Here is an 18437-nt window from a genome sequence, read left to right as displayed (position 1 = left end):
AAGATAAATTTCTATACCCATCTGAGTGGGTGTGTTATTCCCTCTTTCAGCCAATTCCAATGAGAGTAAGGTTCAAGCATTGTCTACCACCACCGCCTCCATCTTCCTTCCACTGTAAGAGCTTTTTTGAACCTCTTTTATATAATATGTTACCCCATTCTGCCTCTTCCTTCCCCAGTCTGTGAGTGCATCCCTCTTTCTCACCCCTTCATTTTATTTTTTTTAAATATCATATTATTATAGTCTACTCACACCCATGCCCTCTGTCTGCGTATACCCCTTCTAACTGCCCTAATAATGATAAAGTTTTTAGGAATTACAAGTATTATCTTCTCATGTAAGAATGTAAATAGTTTAACCTTATTAAATCTCTTTTACTTTCTCTTTCTTATTTATCTTTTTATGCTTCTTTTGTATATGAAAGTCAAATTTTCTATTTAGCTCTGGTCTTTTCATTAGGAATGCTTGAAAGTCTTCTATTTCATTGAATATCCATCTTTTCTCCTGAAGGATTATATTCAGTTTTGCTGGGTAATTGATTTCTGGTTGTAATCCTAGCTCCTTTGCCCTCTAGAATAGCATATTTCAAGCTTTCTGAATTTTTTTAATGTAGAAGCTACTAAATCTCATGTGATCCTGGCTGTTGCTCCATGAAATTTGAATTGTTTCTTTCTGGCTGCTTGCTGTATTTTCTCCTTCATGTCGGAGCTCTGGAATTTGGCTATAATATTCCTAGGAGTTTTCATTTTGGGATCTCTTTCAATAAGTGATTGGTGGATTCTTTAAATTTATATTTTACCCTCAGGTTCTGGGATATCAAGACAGTTTTCCTTGATAATTTCTTGAAACATGGCATCCAGGCTCTTTTTTTGATCATGGCTTTCAGGTAGTCCAGTAATACTTTAGGAATTATTATCTCTCCTGGATCTATTTTCCAGGTAGGTTGTTTTTCCAATGAGATATTTCATATTTTCTTCTGTTTTTTTTTATTCTTTTGATTTTATTTTATTGCAGAGTTCCCAAACTTACTTGGCCTACTGGCCTATTTAAAAAAAAATTACTCAGTGCTCCCCTGGAAATCTCCTTTTTTTAACCCTTTAATGGTTTTTTTTTTTAAATTTGCATCATTTCAAAAAACATATAATTTTTTTAAACGACACATCTTAAATTTAATAATTTATTTTAAATTTGTGGGGTTTTCTGGCATTGAAATTTTGATGACAAAATACTGTGTCATGTAACTGTATAGTGTCATGCTGTAAACAAGTCATTACATGCACATAGTCCTGCCTATGCATGCTGGACTTTCTGACGACACACTACATGCTTGCCTGCCAACACTTGCTTATTAAGATCTGTTGGTGGACTTGACCACTGATTGGTTAAAACTTGTATTTTGTGTGTTTATTTGGAAAATAATGTAATTACTATGACTTTAGCTCTGTCACACAACAGATGAAACATGTAAGAATGGTTTTTCAAAATTTTCTTAACTTTCCTTATGCTTCCACTGCCCCCTTATTTTTATTCAGTGCCCCCCAATTGCACCTGAGGATACCACTGGGCCCCCCACCACCATTGTTCCAGTGCTCCCTCCCCAGGAGCCAGTATCACCCACTTTGGGAACCTATGTTTATTGTTTCATTCTTTTGATTTTGTTTTATTGTTTCTTAACGTCTCATAGCGTCATTAGCTTCCACTTGCCCAGTTCTAATTTTTAAGGAATTATCTTCTTCAGTGAGCTTTTGTGTCTCTTTTTCGATTTGACCAATTCTGCTTCTTAAAGAGTTCTTCTCTTCAGTGAATTGTTGTGCTTCTTTTATCATTTGGAGTATTCTATTTTTAGGGTTTTATTTTCTTCAGTATTTTTTTTCTTTCTTTTTTGGCAGGGCAATTGGGGTTAAGTGACTTGCCCAAGGTCACACAGCTAGTGCATGTGTCAAGTGTCTGAGGCTGGATTTGAACTCAGGTCCTCCTGACTCCAGGGCCGGTGCTCTCCTCACTGTGCCACCTAGCTTACCTGCCCCTTCAGTATTTTTTTCTACCTTATTTATCAAGCTCTTGACTCTTTCGTGATTTTCTTGCATTGCTCTTACTTCTCTCCCTGATTTTTCCTCCACCTCTCTTATTTGATTTTTGAAATCCTTTTTGAGCTCTTCCAGAAATTTTTTTTGGTGGGGGGGAGCCCACGGGGGCTGAGACCAATTTACATTTTTCTTTGAGGCTTTGGATATAACAGTTTTGACTTTGTGGTCTTCTTCTGAGTTTATGTTTTGAACTTCCCTGTCATGATAGTAACTTTCTATGGTCAGGTTCTTTTGTTCTTGTTGTTTGCTACTTTTTTCCTGCCTATTTCTTGACTTTTATCTTTATGTTAAAGTTGAGCTCTGTTCCTGAGTGGAGGGAGCACTGTCCCAAGCTTCAGGTTTTTTGTGTAGCTGTTTTCAGAGCTAGTTCTGGGGGTCTGTAAGTTTAAGCTTTTTCCAGGGTGATGTGATCTAGGGAGAAGTGTGGTCATTACTCTGTGGGCCTGTGATCTGGTCTAGCAACCACAAGCACTTTTTTCCACCCTGGAATTATGACCAGGGTGCCCTCTCCTCTATGGCCATAAGCTCTGGTGTGCTAGTATTCCTCCTCCCCCTGGGATTCCAACCTGGAACCAGCAATATAATAGAGTCCTGCACTGGGTGCCCGCCAAGAGTCCCCTTTAATCTCCCTCTGATCAGTTGTCCAACCCCCTTATTGTCTGTAGACTGAGAACTCTGGAAGTCACAATTGCAAATTCGGTTGCCCCCATGCTGACCTTCTAAATTTTCTTGGGCTGGAAAGTTGTTTTACTCTGTCCTTTGGTTGGTCCTGCTGCTCCAGAATTCGTTTTTAAGGCATTAAAGTAACAAGGGAAGGTAGGAGAGCTCAGGGGAATCTTGGCCTTTACTCCAGCATCTTAGCTCTGCCCCTCCCATTTTCTGGGTTAATGGACCCAGAGCATCATTGCTGCTTTCACATGGTATCCATTGGCCTTGTGTTCCTGTGGCTAGTTTTTGACAGGTGTTATATCTCTTTAGAAGCTGCTGGGATAAGAAAGCAGTTCAGTTTATGTGTCCCAGAGAAGATTGCTGGGTCCATGACTGTCATATGCTTCTACCTACTTATACCAGCAGTCAGCAGAAAACAGAAAGCCAGCATTGTTACTCAGTGGAATGCAGGTGGTGACCATTTATAAAGAAGTGTGTGACATCCATTGCAGACTATTCTCCATATAATTGGGTCCTTCCTCAAGTGTTGAAGAGAGTCAATGCCTTTATGTTCTCTACTGGAAAAGAGGATCTAGCATTCCCAGTCGACCTCCTAATTTCTCATGACTTCACATCAACTGTTGCCTGGATCAGTTCCCAGCTATGGGCTCACAACTTCATTTACGTCCTCTTCACTACCGAATTTTAAGTTTCTTGGTGTAGAGTTAGCAGAATGGGTTGGGGTGCTCTTTCCATTTGTCTAGATAACAAGACAAACTGTAGCTGACTCTCTTGATCGTTGCATGGCTGGAGGAGTGATTCCAGCAATGGCCAAAGAGATTGTGGGCTATCGCGAATCATGTTGGGAATACTGTCGGTCCATACTGCCATACGTAGGGACAAACAGTCTTCAGGAAGCAGCTAACCTAAATCCAAGAAACTACCCTAAGTTAGCAACAGCAGTAAATTGCTGTGAAGAAGGAGAGTGCTCCCACATACACCTGCTTACAGGCATCTGAGAGGCCAGGCAGAGCAACTGTTAACGATCGCCTTGTTAAACATGGGCATCTCTGCAGGATCCATGGAGGGGTCGAAGAAGAAGTAACATGCTAAAACTGATTGCTCACATCCTGCTGAGCTCAGAGAAGAGTGACAGGGGCTGCTGGTGCCTGATAAGGCACCTTCAGCCTTTTCTTTTCGTTCAAAGCCAGGAGGAGCCTGTGCTTTATACTTTACTCACAGCAGCGTCCATTTTTTGTGATCAGTGGTTTTTTTTTTGTTTTTATTGAAACCTTTTGTTTTTTACATCTCAGAAATCTCCAAATACATCTCTCCTTCCCATATCCCCTACCTAGTAAGTGAGCCTTCCCTCATAATAAACATTTTCTAAGGAAAAAAAAAGTTCAGCCAAACCTTTGGGGTTTGTTCTGCGAAGTTTAGATTCAGTCAAAGGGCTGAACTTGAGGACCAAGAGGGCCACATGTGGCCATGAGACTGCAGGTTCCCCACCCCTGAACCAAACCAATGCCTCATTTGGATTGTTCCATACCCATAGTCTCCCACCTTTTCAGGGAATGGAGTGGATTACATTTTCCCAACTCTTCTCCGGAGTTAATCTTGACCACTATATTTACAGAACATTCCATCTCATTTCGTTGATGCTTCTATTTACATTGTGGTTGACATGTTCTCCTTCTACTTACTTCATTCTACATCAGTTTGTGTAAGTCTTCTCTTGTTTCTCTGAATTTTTCACATTCACATCATGTCTTACTGCTTGGCAATATTCTGTTGCTTTTCCGTCTGTTTAGTCATTTAACAGTTGAAGAGCATCTACTGTATTTTCAGTTCTTTACCACAGCAAAAACTGCAGTGTGGCATCTGGGGGTGATCTGAGGATGGGATTTTTTGCCAGTTTAAGTTGTATTCATTTCTGTAGCTGGATCACCACATGTGTTACTCTGTTGGTTCTGCTTCGTCAGCTCCACATCACTTCCTGCCAGTCCTCATTTGGAGGCTTGAGTTCATGTCCCACTCGTGGGGATTCTAACTGGATGTTGATTACCCCCTCTTGGTTTTTCTCACGGGTGCAAATGAATGCCGGAAGGAATTGGGGAAGTGTTGCTAAAAAGTATGTTGCCTTAGAGAAGAAGCAGAAGCTCTTGGGGCCACACATGATGTTTTCCACCACTGTTGACCATGGAAGGCAAGGGGTTCAGAAGAGGAAGGCAGATTTGGAAAGTGTTGAGCAAGTTAAGGAGGTGTTTTCCGGGAACAGGATTTGGATTTTTGTACCATGGCTTAAAATATAGAAATGACAGGTCCATTCCTGGCCAGATATGGAAGAAGGGCCGGCAAGAATGTTTTTATCTTAAGTCTTAAAATTCTAATCAAAAGGACTCTAAATTGAAAAGGAAAAGGAAAGCTCTTTGATAAGTATTGCTGGTACAGTTTGGCAGAAAATAGGTTTAGACCAACACTTTAACAACATATACTACAATAAACCCCAAATAGATATACAATCGCTACGTATAAATATATCATAAACAAATTAGAGGAGAATGGAAGGAGATACCTTTTGTAACTATGACCAAGGGAAGAACTTATAACTAAAGAAGGGATAGAGTTGATCATAAAAAGAAAAAAATAGAAGATTTCTATTATGTAAAATTTTTCACGCGATATTAACTAGAATAAAAAGAAAAACCAAACTTTGGGAAAAAATTCTCATCAAATTTCTCTGATGAAGGTCTGATGATATCCAAAATATACAGGGAATTTATGCAAACACTTAAGATTGAGTTATTTCCGATAAGTGGTCAAAAGATAAGAATAAATAGTTCTCAAAGGAAGAAATGAAAACTACCACTGAACATTTGAAAGACTACTACAAATCATCACTCATTTTAAAAATGCAAAATAAAACAGCTAGGAAGTTTCACTTGTACCCCAGATGAACAAATATTGCAGGGAGATATAATCAAGGTGGGGAAGCAGCAGGAAGACGTTCAGCCAGCCCTACCCCTTCCCCTCTTCAATTTTCTCTAAGCAGATCTAGAAAATGTACCAGGACTTGGTGCAGTCCTGATTAGGAAATCTTAAGGAAAAAAATCATGGTGAGTCATTTTTCTAGCTCAGATTGGTATAGGCTACTGAGGGACACAGTCTAGGCAGGAGTGGCCATGTGGAGCATTCCAGCGCAGAGGGGCCTAAGCTTGTGAAGGGCACAGGAATAGGTGCATACTGGCATGTCTGTGACTCATTGCCTAGTTCTGGGTCACAGGTCCAAAGTAGACTGAGGAGACCTGTGCCTAGGGGTGACATTTCAGGGTGGGGAAGCAAGCCGCAGCAGCAGCAGCTGTGTGACTTTGATCCCAGGAGGGGCTCAAGGTCTCAGTTCCAGCCTGCAGCCCACTCTGAAACCTGCAACAAAATAATCAGGGCAGGAATCCCAGACCAAAGTCCAGCAGCAGCCTGCTGGAACTCCAGCTTGAGGCAGACCTACAGGCCTGTTGCTCAGACCCAAATCCAAGTCAGGAATTGTGAAGCTCAGACCGAGAGAATGGTGATCAGACTTTGCCCTAAAACACATTACTCTGAGAGCCTAAGCTGATGTCCTGGAATCACGACAACACTCGGTGGTCTAAGAAAGCAGCAGCCGCAGGACCAGCGCAGACATTCCCTCCAGAAGCATGCACAGTCTAGCCCTGCATCAAGTCTGGAGCCAGAGAGCAGGCTGGAAGAATGAGCAAACAAAAAAAGAATCCCACCATAGAAAGTGATCGGGTGATAGGGGCATAAGCCTAGAGGAAAAGAAGGAATCTGGGAACTGACACGGCCAGTGTGGAAGTTTGTTTTACTTGATTTGATGTATTTGTAACAGGGTTAGGGTGGGGTGAGATGGGAAGGAGAGAAGGTGAATTTTTTTCTAATAAAAATTTTTTTAATTAAAAAAAAAAAGATGGCACCTATCAATGTTGCAGAGGTTTTGGGGAAATAAGCAGATGAATATACTCTTGGAACTTGTCCTGATCTAACTATTCTATAAAATCACTTAGAAGTAATTAAGAAAAGTCATTGACTGTTCATGTCCTTTGGCCCATCCATGCCACTAGTGGGCACATAGTACAAGGAGGTCATTGTCAAAAACAAAGTTGCCATATATAACAAAGTATTCAATGGCACTCAAATTTGCAACCATCACACGACAGCCAGACAAATCGTGTATATGAACATAGTAGTAAAAAAGGAATTCAGAGAAGTCAGTCATCAAATTTATTAAGCACCTGCTGTATATCAAGCACTAGGCTAGGCTCTAGGGCTACAAATAAGAAAAAGAAATAGTTACTGCCCTTGGGTTGCTGGGAGGATCAGATGAGCCAAAATTTGTAGAAAAAAAATCAATCAAGGCCTAATTTGTAGAGTACACTGACTTCTGAAGAGTAAATGCTCCTGAAAATTTCACCATTGACTCAAGCCATTGGGATCTGGTTCCAGCCCAGCCCTGGCTATAGAGATCTGTGCTTGCTCTTGGGCCTCTTTAACTGTTTGACCAGTGACTTGGATAAAGGCCTAGGCGGCATCAGAGAATTCACTAGGCATGCCACAGAGCCCAGGGGGATAGCTCACATCCCAAGTGGCAAAATCAGGGACCCCAAAGGTCTGGCCAGGCTAGAATGTTGGGTGAAACCAAGAAGGCGGGGTTTAAGAGGAATAAATGTGGATCTTTCAGCTAAGACTGAACTTGGGCTTCTAGATGCTTAAAGGCTTATATGAGTAAGACAAGATTCATGACCTTGAAGATGACCATGAACATGCCTGTATAGTTTGGAATCGCAGAGTGTAAGGGATTCTCTAGGTAGAAGGCAGAGAAAGCATAACATATTTAGACATCAGAGGATCAAACCCCCAAACCAATAACTCCAACCCAATGTAGCAGTAATTGTATTCCAAAACCAGTAAGTCCACCTCAGTGTAACAATAAGGAGATTATAACACAGTATTACAGCAAGGAACCAAATCATCCTGTAACCTTCTCCCTTGCTGGGGCCTTCCCGTAAACACTCGAGAACCCCAACTGTCTGCTTGCCTTTGTTCTCTCCCCCCTCAGTTCTCTGGTCTCTACAGCTCCCTGGTTTCCACTCTCTGCTTTGTACTCTCTCTACAGCTGTGTCATCTTGGAGTTCTTCTCCTCCTTGGGCCGAATTCTGAATTCTCACTTTATAATGCTACCTTCTGGGACTCTTTTTAGGGCCGAGGACTTCACACCCAATCAGCAAAAGGGTATAGGCCCAGGGTTTAGTAGTAAGTACAGAGTGTAGGCCCACCCACAAACAAACCTCTAATACAGCTTCCCTTAATTGGCCCCACCTGAGGCCTATTGAATGGGCGGCAAAGAGCTTTAATCACTGATTAGTATCACAAGGCTTCCTCTTCATGAGTCAGCAGCGTACAGTGGGAGCCCCTCCCCCCCCCCCCCCTCCCCCCGAGGTCTGAGACTGTAGAAGGAGAAGCCTGGTGTCCAGGATGAGGGGACAAGGGTCCCTCTTTTTTTTTTTTCTGGGTGGATAGGAAACAGTTTATTACCCATATGAACACAGATACTGCGGCGCACTGATGTACCGTTTGGATATTGTGAGACCCTGGAATCCACCCACTCATCCCGCACCCCAAGCGCCTCTGCCTTTGTGTTTCCAGGTGGGGCCCCGCTCATGACAACTGTCCTCTTACTGTTGGCAGATGCTCCTCAGCTGCTGATGGCTGGGCCCAGGGCCGTTCTGTCACCTAGGAAGCAATCAGCTCCTGATGTCCTCTCTACCACTAAAAAGAAATATCCTACACGTAGATAAGCAAATACAAAATACAAAAAAGGCAACAAACAACCGAATGGGCAGTGTCAGGTGGGCTTGAGAAAATCCAGGAATTTCAAATCCTTTTTTTTTTTTAATTTTTTTTTCCTTTAGGTTAAGACTTTTTAAATGAAGTGAATCTCAGACAGCAAAGCTTCACCATGTGCTGAGTCTGCTAATAAAAAGGGATTCTGGACCAAGGAGTAGAGGGTGGGGTGGGGTGAGGGGGTGGGGTGGGAAGTGCCCTTGGAGCACCTTGGTGCCCTGTGAGATGATTCAGTCTTCCTAGAGTCCTGGGCCAGGCTGGAAACCCCGGGCCAGTTCGAGGCTGGCCCATCACTATGTCGTGCTGATCCGGCTCAGCTCCTGCCGGATTGCTGAGGCCCAATTTCTATTCAGTAGGACCTGCCTGGGGTCCTTACCATCAATGATTTCCTCTTTGACTTTGTGTAGCTCTCTGACCACTTCTTCCAGTATTTCCTGTTTCATCCGGTCAAAATCTAAGGCATCTAAAGCACCTTCGTTGCCACTACCAGCAGGCTTCATCCTAGTGTGTGGCTGTGACTGAACGGGACTCTTAGCTTCGGGGCTCCTCTGGACCCAGACTGGGCACTTCATTGGGTGAAGAGCATCAGTAATCCAGAGGAGCATCCAGGACTGGTTAAAAGAACTCGGGATGTTTAAGCTGGAGAACTGACCAGGGCATGACAGCTGTATTCAGGTGGCTGAAGGCAAGAGGTGTCGCAGCTGGGGGAGGTTTCCATAAAGGGCATCCAGCTTCCCCAGCACCAGGAGGTGGCAGGGACATTCTCTGGCCATCCACATGCTACCATTTGTTCAGCCATTCCCGTTATTGCACATGGAGTTTTTTTCCAGTTTTTTTTTGGGGGGGGCAGGGCAATTGGGGTTAAGTGACTTGCCCAAGGTCACAAGCTAGTAAGCGTGTCAAGTGTCTGAGGCCAAATTTGAACTCAGGTCCTCCTGACTCCAGGGCTGGTACTCTACTCACTGCGCCACCTAGCTGCCCCTGTTTCCAGTTTTTTGCCATCACACCTAGTGCTGATGTGAAAGGCTTTTTCTGGTTGTTGGAAGGTATTTTGTGGACAGTCTGATCTAATGTCCTTGGCCACCCCCCATCTTTTTGACTGATGAAAATAATGAAACCCAGAGAAAAAAAGTGATTTGGCCAGAGTGGCCAGATGTGATGCCAAATCCCCTTCCTTCTAGTGTGGTTCTAGATCATAATTGCCCTCCTACCTCCCCTTTGTACCTTCCTGCATCACACTTGCTCTGCAGACACGAATGTAGTTCTCTAGCATTCAGCACCGTGCATGACACATAGTAGGAGTTTATTACACGAGGGCTTGATTGATTTGGGATTTCAGTATTTCAGTAAGGTGAGTATTTCTTCCAGTGATACCGATGACAGCCTGTTCTGTGGTATTCTGGTCTGCACCTTCCTGTGGATTCATCCCTAGGGAGCCCCCCAATGCTGGGAGGCTCCCTTGGGCTCTTGACATCCAGAGGAGACCAAAGGAGTATACAAGCTTGAATTGAAAATTGATGTGATGTCTCCTGGCCCTTCATCTCCCTCCTAGGTAATGGACTGCTTAGAAAGAAGATCCTCGTGGCTGGCCCACCTGGGGCCAAGCGGCCCAGCAAGGGCCAGGATGTGACAGTGCAGCTGAAGGTCTCGCTTGAGGACGATGGAACACAGGTGGAAGACCAGCCCAGCCTCACCTTCACCCTGGGAGACTGTGACTTTCTCCAGGTGCTGTGGAGCAGGGGAGGCGGGTGATGGTGCTTAGGGCCCTGATCACAGAGAGCAAAGCCTGCCTTTGGGGGTGTGGGACCGTCCCTTCGAGGCAGCTGGTGGCACAGTGGACAGAACACAGCCTGGAGCTAGGAAGACCAGGCTTAGATGCTTACTGCCCATGTGACCCTGGGGAAGTCACTTCCCCCGTTTGCCTCACTTTCCTTAGCGTTACGATGGAGATAACAAGAGCGCCTACCTCTCCCATGGTGGTTGTGAGGGTCAAGTGAGATAATGTTTGTCAAATGCTTGACACGGCGCTGGCTTAAAGTAGACCCGAGATGTGCTTCTCTCCCTCCCCACCCCACTTGGTTACTCATCCTCTGGGATCTGGGTTGCTTCTTCTTTGTCTCTGAAGGCTTTGGATCTGAGCGTGCAGCTCATGAATGTGGGTGAGACAGCCCTGATCATCGCAGATGCCAAATATTGCTACGGATCTCACGGCAGGTGAGGTGGGGGAGAGGAGGTCTGAGCACTGACCTGCCTGGGACAGCAACTGGTGCCCAGAGTGCAGAGGATATGGAATCTAAAGAGCTGCAAGGGATTTTTAAATAGAGAGTGTCAGAGCTGGGAGGGCCCTTGGGACCCAGGATGTCAGAGCTGGGAGGGCCTTGGGACCCAGGATGTCAGAGCTGGGAGGGCCCTTGGGACCCAGGATGTCAGAGCTGGGAGGGCCTTGGGACCCAGGATGTCAGAGCTGGGAGGGCCTTGGGACCCAGGATGTCAGAGCTGGGAGGGCCCTTGGGACCCAGGATGTCAGAGCTGGGAGGGCCCTTGGGACCCAGGATGTCAGAGCTGGGAGGGCCTTGGGACCCAGGATGTCAGAGCTGGGAGGGCCCTTGGGACCCAGGGTGTCAGAGCTGGGAGGGCCCTTGGGACCCAGGGTGTCAGAGCTGGGAGGGCCCTTGGGACCCAGGGTGTCAGAGCTGGGAGGGCCCTTGGGACCCAGGATGTCAGAGCTGGGAGGGCCCTTGGGACCCAGGATGTCAGCTGGGAGGGCCCTTGGGACCCAGGGTGTCAGAGCTGGGAGGGCCCTTGGGACCCAGGGTGTCAGAGCTGGGAGGGCCCTTGGGACCCAGGATGTCAGCTGGGAGGGCCCTTGGGACCCAGGGTGTCAGAGCAGGGAGGGCCCTTGGGACCCAGGGTGTCAGAGCGGGGAGGGCCCTTGGGACCCAGGGTGTCAGAGCTGGGAGGGCCCTTGGGACTCAGGGTGTCAGAGCTGGGAGGGCCCTTGGGACTCAGGGTGTCAGTGCTGGGAGGGCCTTGGGACACAGGATGTCAGAGCTGGGAGGACCCTCGGAACCCAGGCTGTCAGAGCTGGGAGGGCCCCTAACAAACATCTAGTTTACTTAGCAGGTTGGATAACTAAAATCCAGAGAGGGACACCATCCAGTTCATATAGAGAATTGAAGACAGAGGAGCTCATGGGCGTCCTGCCTCCCTCACTAGGGCTCTTTTCCCTCTCCCTTGCCGGGGGCATCCTACTAGGACCTCCTGAGAAATTGAACGTTCCCTGGCAGGCTCTGGACAACTCCTCAGATGGGCGGGGCAGGTTCTCCCAGCTGCAACAACCAGGGTCACTGTGCATCTCCTTCCTGAAAAGTGTCCATGAGGCCAGGAGCTCTGCCCTTCCTGTTCCTTTATTCTTTCTCCCCTTTAGTAACTGGATGATAGAGGAAAGCTGATGCTGCCTGTCCCTCATCAGACAGTGAGAGTCTCTCTAACAGGGCAAGCTGCCCAATGAGCAAACACTGTCTTGGTCAGGAATCACTCAGTGTCCCAACTGGAAGGGACCTCAGAGACCTGATCTCATCCCCTTTTTCCAGATAAGGAAACCAAGGCCTGGGGAGGGAAAGTGGGTCACCTAGAGTCAGAGCTGGAGTTTAGACAGGACCTGGAAGCCTGTCCCTCCCCTGCTTCCATTGGGGCAATCTGTGGAGGGGCTCCCTGAGCTGGGTGGAGAGGTTGTATCAAATGCCCTCTAAGATGCCTGGATTTCCTGGCCCCTGGGGCCTCATAGGAGTCCTGCCATCCCTCCCAACTCAACCCTTCGCCTTGAGGTGGCTCTGCTGACAGCTGTGGATGGGCCTGACCTGGAGCTGCTGAGTGGACAAGAGCGAGTCGCCCTTGCTGATCATAAGCGAGAGTGTGGAAATGCTCACTACCAGAGGGCCGACTTTGTCCTGGCTGCCAACTCCTATGACTTGGCGCTCAAGGCCATCAGTGCCAGCTCCAAAGGTGCCATTGGGTTCTGTCCCTGCTTCCCCAAGGGATTGAGCATTCAGGGAGTTTCCATGTCCATGGAGACCTTCATGGCCTGGATCTTGGAGCCCTTTCGGTGGTTCCAGTAGCACCCCCCCCCATTCCTGATGCCAATCTATCTTGCCAAGGCTGGGCCCTCTACCTTTCCAAGGGCTGGGGTGGGCTGCGTAAAGGGTCATGTCCCCTTACACTCCTTTGCACCCCCATGCCAGTTGATGTGAGCCCAGAGGAGGAAGCAGAATTGTTAGAACTGAAGGTGAAATGTCTGAACAACCTGGCTGCCTCACAGCTCAAGCTGGACCACTACAGTGCAGCCTTGAACTCCTGCAGCCTGGCACTCAGCCACCAGCCAGATAACATCAAGGCCCTGTTCCGGAAGGGCAAGGTGAGCCCAAGGTGGCCAGCAGATGCCTTGGCCAGCCCTGCCCCAAGTCAACCTCTAGCTTCCTCAGGGCAGCCCAGGGCACACAGATCACATATTCTGTGTCCTTTGGAGTACCTACACACTTATTACGGGAATGAGAGTCACAGACTAGCAGGTGTCAGGATTGGGAGGACCCTTAGAACATGGGATGTCAGAGCTGGAAAGGCCCTTAGAATAGAGAATATCAGAGCTGAGAGGGCCCTTAGAATATGGGATTTCAGAGCTGGGAGAGAGCTTAGAATGGAGAATGTCAGAGCTGAGAGGGCCCTTAGAACAGAGAACCTTCGAACACAGGGGGTCAGAGTTGGGAGGGTCCTTAGAGGTGTAGTCTGGTTCTTTCATTTTACAGATGAGGAAGCTGAAGTCTAGAACCTTGTCTCCCCAGTGAAAGGCTCCATTCCTTTGGGGAAGGGGAGGGACAAAGCCCTTTCTTTCTCTTGCCTGAGCAAGGCTTGGGGCCCAGTAGATGTGGGGTTTCAGTATGTCCTTGAGGACTGATCAATCCTACCCTGCCCTCCTGTAGGTGCTGGCACAGCAAGGTGAGTATGCTGAGGCCATCCCCATCCTGAGAGCTGCCCTCAAACTGGAACCTTCCAACAAGGTAAGTTCTTAAGCGTTTTGGAGAGAGCCAGGGACAGGTGGGAGACGGGTGGGTCTCAGACCTGGAGATGCCTCGTCTTCCAGCCTTTTCCATAGCCTCTGCCTGGCCTCATGGAGAGGACTGCCTTAGAGGTGTTGCTTCCCTTTACCTAGCCCAGCCCAGGGACCAGGATGTCTCAGATGAGTTGTGAGGTCCCTGTGCTCTGACAGTCTAATCCTGAGAGGGGACTCTTACCCCCAGGGCTAGCCATTGTTTGGGGATGGGCCAGATCCCCTGCCTTTCCTTCTTTGCCCCCATGGCAGCAGCTCCTCTCTTCTGGGAGGCACTGGGCAGTCGCAGAAGGAGCTCTGCGTGTGAAGTTAGGGGCCTGAGTTCGGATCCTGCCTTCGCTTACGTGCTCCTGTGACTGTGGGCAAATCACTTGTCCTCCCTGGGCCTTGGGTTGGATGACTTGTAAGGTCCCTCTCAGTTCCATCTCTCAGTGAATCTGCCCAGCAAGCTGAGGTTCAGGGGGAGCCCTTGTCCTTCTGCACCAGACCAAATCATCCCTGGGTCTTCCTGCTGTGCCCCTCCATTGCCTCTTGTCCGGTGCTGGCCAGCATGGGACCTTGACCTTTTGTCCAGGCTGCAGAATGCTGTGCCACCATGCTGCAGGGGGTATGGCTGGGCCTTGGCTGGGGTGAGCTCCCCCTGGGCCTCTTGCCACGTGAGCCCTCCTCCTTGGCCAAGCACTAACTGCTCTCTGTGTCAGCCATGCCTTGGATATTTAATGGCCCAGGACCAGGACCTAAGAGTCTGCAATCAGTCCTGTGAAGACCCAATGGGCACCAGTTTTTTTCTTATTAGGAAATAAGTCCCTAAGGCATTAGAAAAATTCAGTGCAGTGATGGGAAAGGAGGATTTGGAGCCAGAGCACCTGGGTTTGAATCTGGCCTCTGCCGCCTACTTCCTGAGTGACTCTGGGCAGGGCAAGTTGTCTCTTGAGCCTCCATGTTCTTCATCCATGACATGAGGGGTGTTGGACTAGACAGCCTTGAAGGACCATTCTGTCTCTAAGTTTGTGAGTGAAGGCGCCTTAGACCGGTGGTATCAAACTCACATAGAAACAGATCCACAAAGTACCATTATCTAGGTTGGATTACATTTTATTTATTTTGTTAAACATTCCCAATTACATTTCAGTCTGATTCAGAACAAACTTGAGAGTCCAAGAGGCTGACTTTGCTACTCTGCCTTAGAACCCAGAATGTCAGAGCTGGGAGGATCCCCAGAACCCAGGATGTTGGGACTGGGAGGGCCCTCAGGACTCACAGTATCAGAGGTGCCAGAGATCTTTGAACACTTTAAATCTGATCCTTCACTTTATAGGAAATTAAATTGGTCCAGGTAGCTTCCTTTTAGTCCTTTTTCCCAGGGCTCTCAGGACTAGGAAGATATTGGGGGGCTTGGGGGAGGCAGAGTAGCTTTCTTTATCTCCTCCTGGAAATCCAGAAACACTTTTCTCCTTATTCTGACCTTCACAGATTTTACCGTTGCCCCCATTGTTTATTATGCCAAGGGGGGAGGAGTCCATGAGGCAACAGGAGGCATCTGGGGTGTGATTAAGCCAAGCCAGGACATTTGTCTTGTCCTTAGTTGTTTCTTAGGAAGCCAGTGGCTAGCTCCTGCATCCTCATTTCTCATTACTGGCAGACTGAGACTCTACTTCTCCAAGGGCTTGGGATCTGCTTCCCTCCTACCTGCCTCTCTCTCCAACACTCCTTGGGGTGGTCCTCTCTGTCTCTCCTCTGTTCCCCTTACAGACTATTCATTCAGAGCTCTCAAAGCTGGTGAAAAAGCATGCTGCCCAGAGGCACACAGAGACTGCCATGTATAAGAAGATGCTTGGCACTGCTGGTGCCAGTGGACTGCCCACCAAGGGCCCTGCCAAGGGACCCCGGGTAAGGGACTTGGGGGGGTGGGAAGGGCCAAGGAGTCCAAGGGCCTTTCCCAGTATTTAGCCTCTAGTCTATCTAGGCCTTAATAGGAAAGGTGAGGGGGCCCTTTGTGCTATTGGCAAGCATTAATATCTCTGGCAGTGCCAGGGGGTGGGGCCACACAAGCTGAATTTCAGTAGCTCTGCCAGTTCAGAGCCAAGTCACTGGTTGGCATCACAGTCATAGAATTTTAGGATTGGGAGGGACTTTAGTTTGCCAGTAGTAGAAGAAACCAGACTGTCAGAGCTGTGAGGCTCCTTAGAATACAGAATGTCAGAGCTGGGAGAGGCTTTAGAACACAGAATGTCAGAGCTGGGAGGGCCCTTAGAACATGGAATATTAGAGCTGGGAGGGCCCTTAGAACATGGAATATTAGAGCTGGGAGGGCCCTTAGAACACAGAATGTCTGAGCTGGGAGGGCCCTTAGAACACAGAATGTCTGAGCTGGGAGGGCCCTTAGAACACAGAATGTTAGAGCTGGGAGGGCCCTTAGAACACTGGATGTCAGAGCTGGGAGGGCCCTTAGAACACAGAATGTCTGAGCTGGGAGGGCCCTTAGAACACAGAATGTCAGAGGTGGGAGGGCCCTTAGAACCCATTATGTCAGAGCTGGGAGGGCCCTTAGAACACAGAATGTCTGAGCTGGGAGGGCCCTTAGAACACAGAATGTTAGAGCTAGGTAGGACTTTTTAATGGAGAGGGAGCTTTGGAACCAGCTGTAATCATCCCAAATCAGAGCTAGGAATGGAGACCTAAGTTAGGGAAGGGACTTATCAGAGGTCATCTGTCAGGTTAATGGCTGAGTTGGAACCCAGATCTCCTGGCCCTGGGCAGAGGATCCTTGGCTCACTTCTGTTGTAGAATTTTTTGCCTTTGTTCTCATCCTGGGGTAGACAGGAAAGGCTTGAAGGGGAGAACCTTCCTTAGGGGTCTTTAGGGGAAATCCCAGGACAGAATGAAGACCAGGCCTGGTCCTGTAAGTCCCTGCCCCTCAGCACCTATGGAGGGCTTCCTTTGTGACTGGTTTTCTTTGGGGCTGGTCTGGGCTCTGGAGAAAGGGAAAAATGGAAAAGCTAGCCCCTACAGCACCCTCAGGGAGCTTCTCTTCTAGTTAAGAAGGCAGGGCCACATATACAGGAAAAAGCAAATCTAGGCCCCAAATGGCAATTGCCAAGTGCGCTAGGAGCCCAGAGGAGCTTAATGCTTCCGGTGATCTGGGGTAGTCATGAGAGGCTTCCTGGAAGACATGAGCTTTGAGCTGGCCCCCTAAGGAGAGGGGGAAGGATTTGGAGAGGCAGAAAAAAGGGGAAAGAGAGGCACCTGTGGATGTTCTGGGGATTGGTTGGTAAGCAGCCTGGCTAGAGGAGAAGGTGAAGCAGTGAGCTGGGGCCTGGCCATGCAGGCCTTGGATGCTGGGCCAAGGATTTTGGCCTTTTCCCTCTAGCTAGGGGCATGGCTGGGTCCTGGGACATCAGCGGGGCTCTTGATGGACTTGGGGAGGTGGTGGGTTGCTCAGGGCAGGCAGGCGATGAGCAGCACCTAAACATTTTCCTTTCCCTTTATTGTTTTTTTTTCCTACAGTCCATTCCATGGAAATGGCTCTTTGGGGCAACTGCTGTAGCCCTTGGGGGTGTGGCTCTGTCTGTGGTCATCGCTGCCAGAAATTGAAAGCCTGGACAGACGGATGTCTGTACTGCCTGCCTGGGCTCCCCTGAACCTTCCAGCCCCAGGCCTGCATCTTCCCTGTCCCTTTCCTGTCCCAAAGCCTGACATGCCCCAGCTCATATACCACCTGGGCCATGACCTAGAATTAGGTCAGTCCCTATGAATGAATGAAGAGTATGGACCACCCAGTCAGGGGGCACCTGTCTCCCTCCCTCTTCAGTCCTCCCCACCAGAGCTGGGCAGATACCTGGGGGCCTGATCTGTCTGGCAAGGGCCAGCTAAAAGATCTCATGTAGCCTCAGCAGGCAAGGGGATGGTAGACCAATGGAAGCAGGTCGAAGGCACCCCAGCACCACCCCAACTCTCTCGAGAATGTCGTGATGGAGATAGTGGGGATGGGCCTTAGAAGTGGGTATTTTCACATTGCCCATAAGGAAGGCGAACTGCTAGTGTGCTCAGGCCCTGGTCTGTTGGCCAGGTTCAGAGACTTTGAGCTGGTTTATGCCCTGAAAGTTCTCTGACAGGAGCCCAAAGGCCCAGTGCAGACCTGAAGCACTTTCTGCCCCACTCTGGGGGGATTTCCCCTCATTCCCTAGGCTCAGCCTCAGGATTGCCTGGCATGGGACTGGGGCACATCTGTGGACAGGGAATTGGCTTTTTTAAGTGGGAGAAGAATGTGCCCCCTTGCCTTGGCAGAAGCATCTTTGTGTGCCCATTCCCTCTGCCCAATGCGCGCTGCCCCCTGCCTTCAGTGAGCGCAGCCCTCTTCTCACCCCCCACGTTTGAGTTTACTGGACCTAGGTATGGAGCCTCCTGTTGTCTGATGGGAAAGCCTAGGAAATAAAGTGCCCAACCTGGTCGATTTGCCTGGGGCCCTCAGCTTCTTCTGCCGGCTCTGGGAAGGGGGTGTGAGTGTTCCTTTGTGTGTGTAGGGGTGTGGGTGTGTCTGCATATGTGTGTCTAATCTGTGTGCCTGCCTACATGCATGCATGCACACACTGTCTTTATGTGTGTGAACATGTCTGCACTGTGCATGTTTGCATGTGTCTGCTGGTGTGTGCATGTTTGTGTGGTCCTTTGCCTGTGTGTGTGTGGTGGAGGGGGCCAGGGAG

General features: G+C 48.4%; 1 protein-coding gene across 2 annotated transcripts in view; it reads left to right on the top strand.

Moving 5' to 3' along the window:
- FKBP8 (FKBP prolyl isomerase 8) overlaps positions 1-18191 on the top strand; it is a 31044-nt gene extending 12853 nt beyond the window's left edge. For both annotated transcript variants that reach the window (XM_036763464.1, XM_036763455.1), the window contains exons 3-9: positions 10183-10355; positions 10756-10844; positions 12418-12635; positions 12872-13044; positions 13607-13684; positions 15487-15624; positions 17242-18191. In XM_036763464.1, coding sequence (XP_036619359.1) covers positions 10183-10355; positions 10756-10844; positions 12418-12635; positions 12872-13044; positions 13607-13684; positions 15487-15624; positions 17242-17328 — 956 coding nt within the window. In that variant the 3' untranslated portion in view covers positions 17329-18191. The remainder of the gene's footprint in view (positions 1-10182; positions 10356-10755; positions 10845-12417; positions 12636-12871; positions 13045-13606; positions 13685-15486; positions 15625-17241) is intronic.
- The last annotated feature ends 246 nt before the right edge of the window (positions 18192-18437 follow it).

Source organism: Trichosurus vulpecula, chromosome 1 (assembly GCF_011100635.1).
Source record: "Trichosurus vulpecula isolate mTriVul1 chromosome 1, mTriVul1.pri, whole genome shotgun sequence".
In the NCBI taxonomy this organism is placed as follows: domain Eukaryota; kingdom Metazoa; phylum Chordata; class Mammalia; order Diprotodontia; family Phalangeridae; genus Trichosurus; species Trichosurus vulpecula.
The sequence above is the reverse complement of the archived record's forward strand: the minus strand, read 5'-3'. Positions and strand labels throughout refer to the sequence as shown.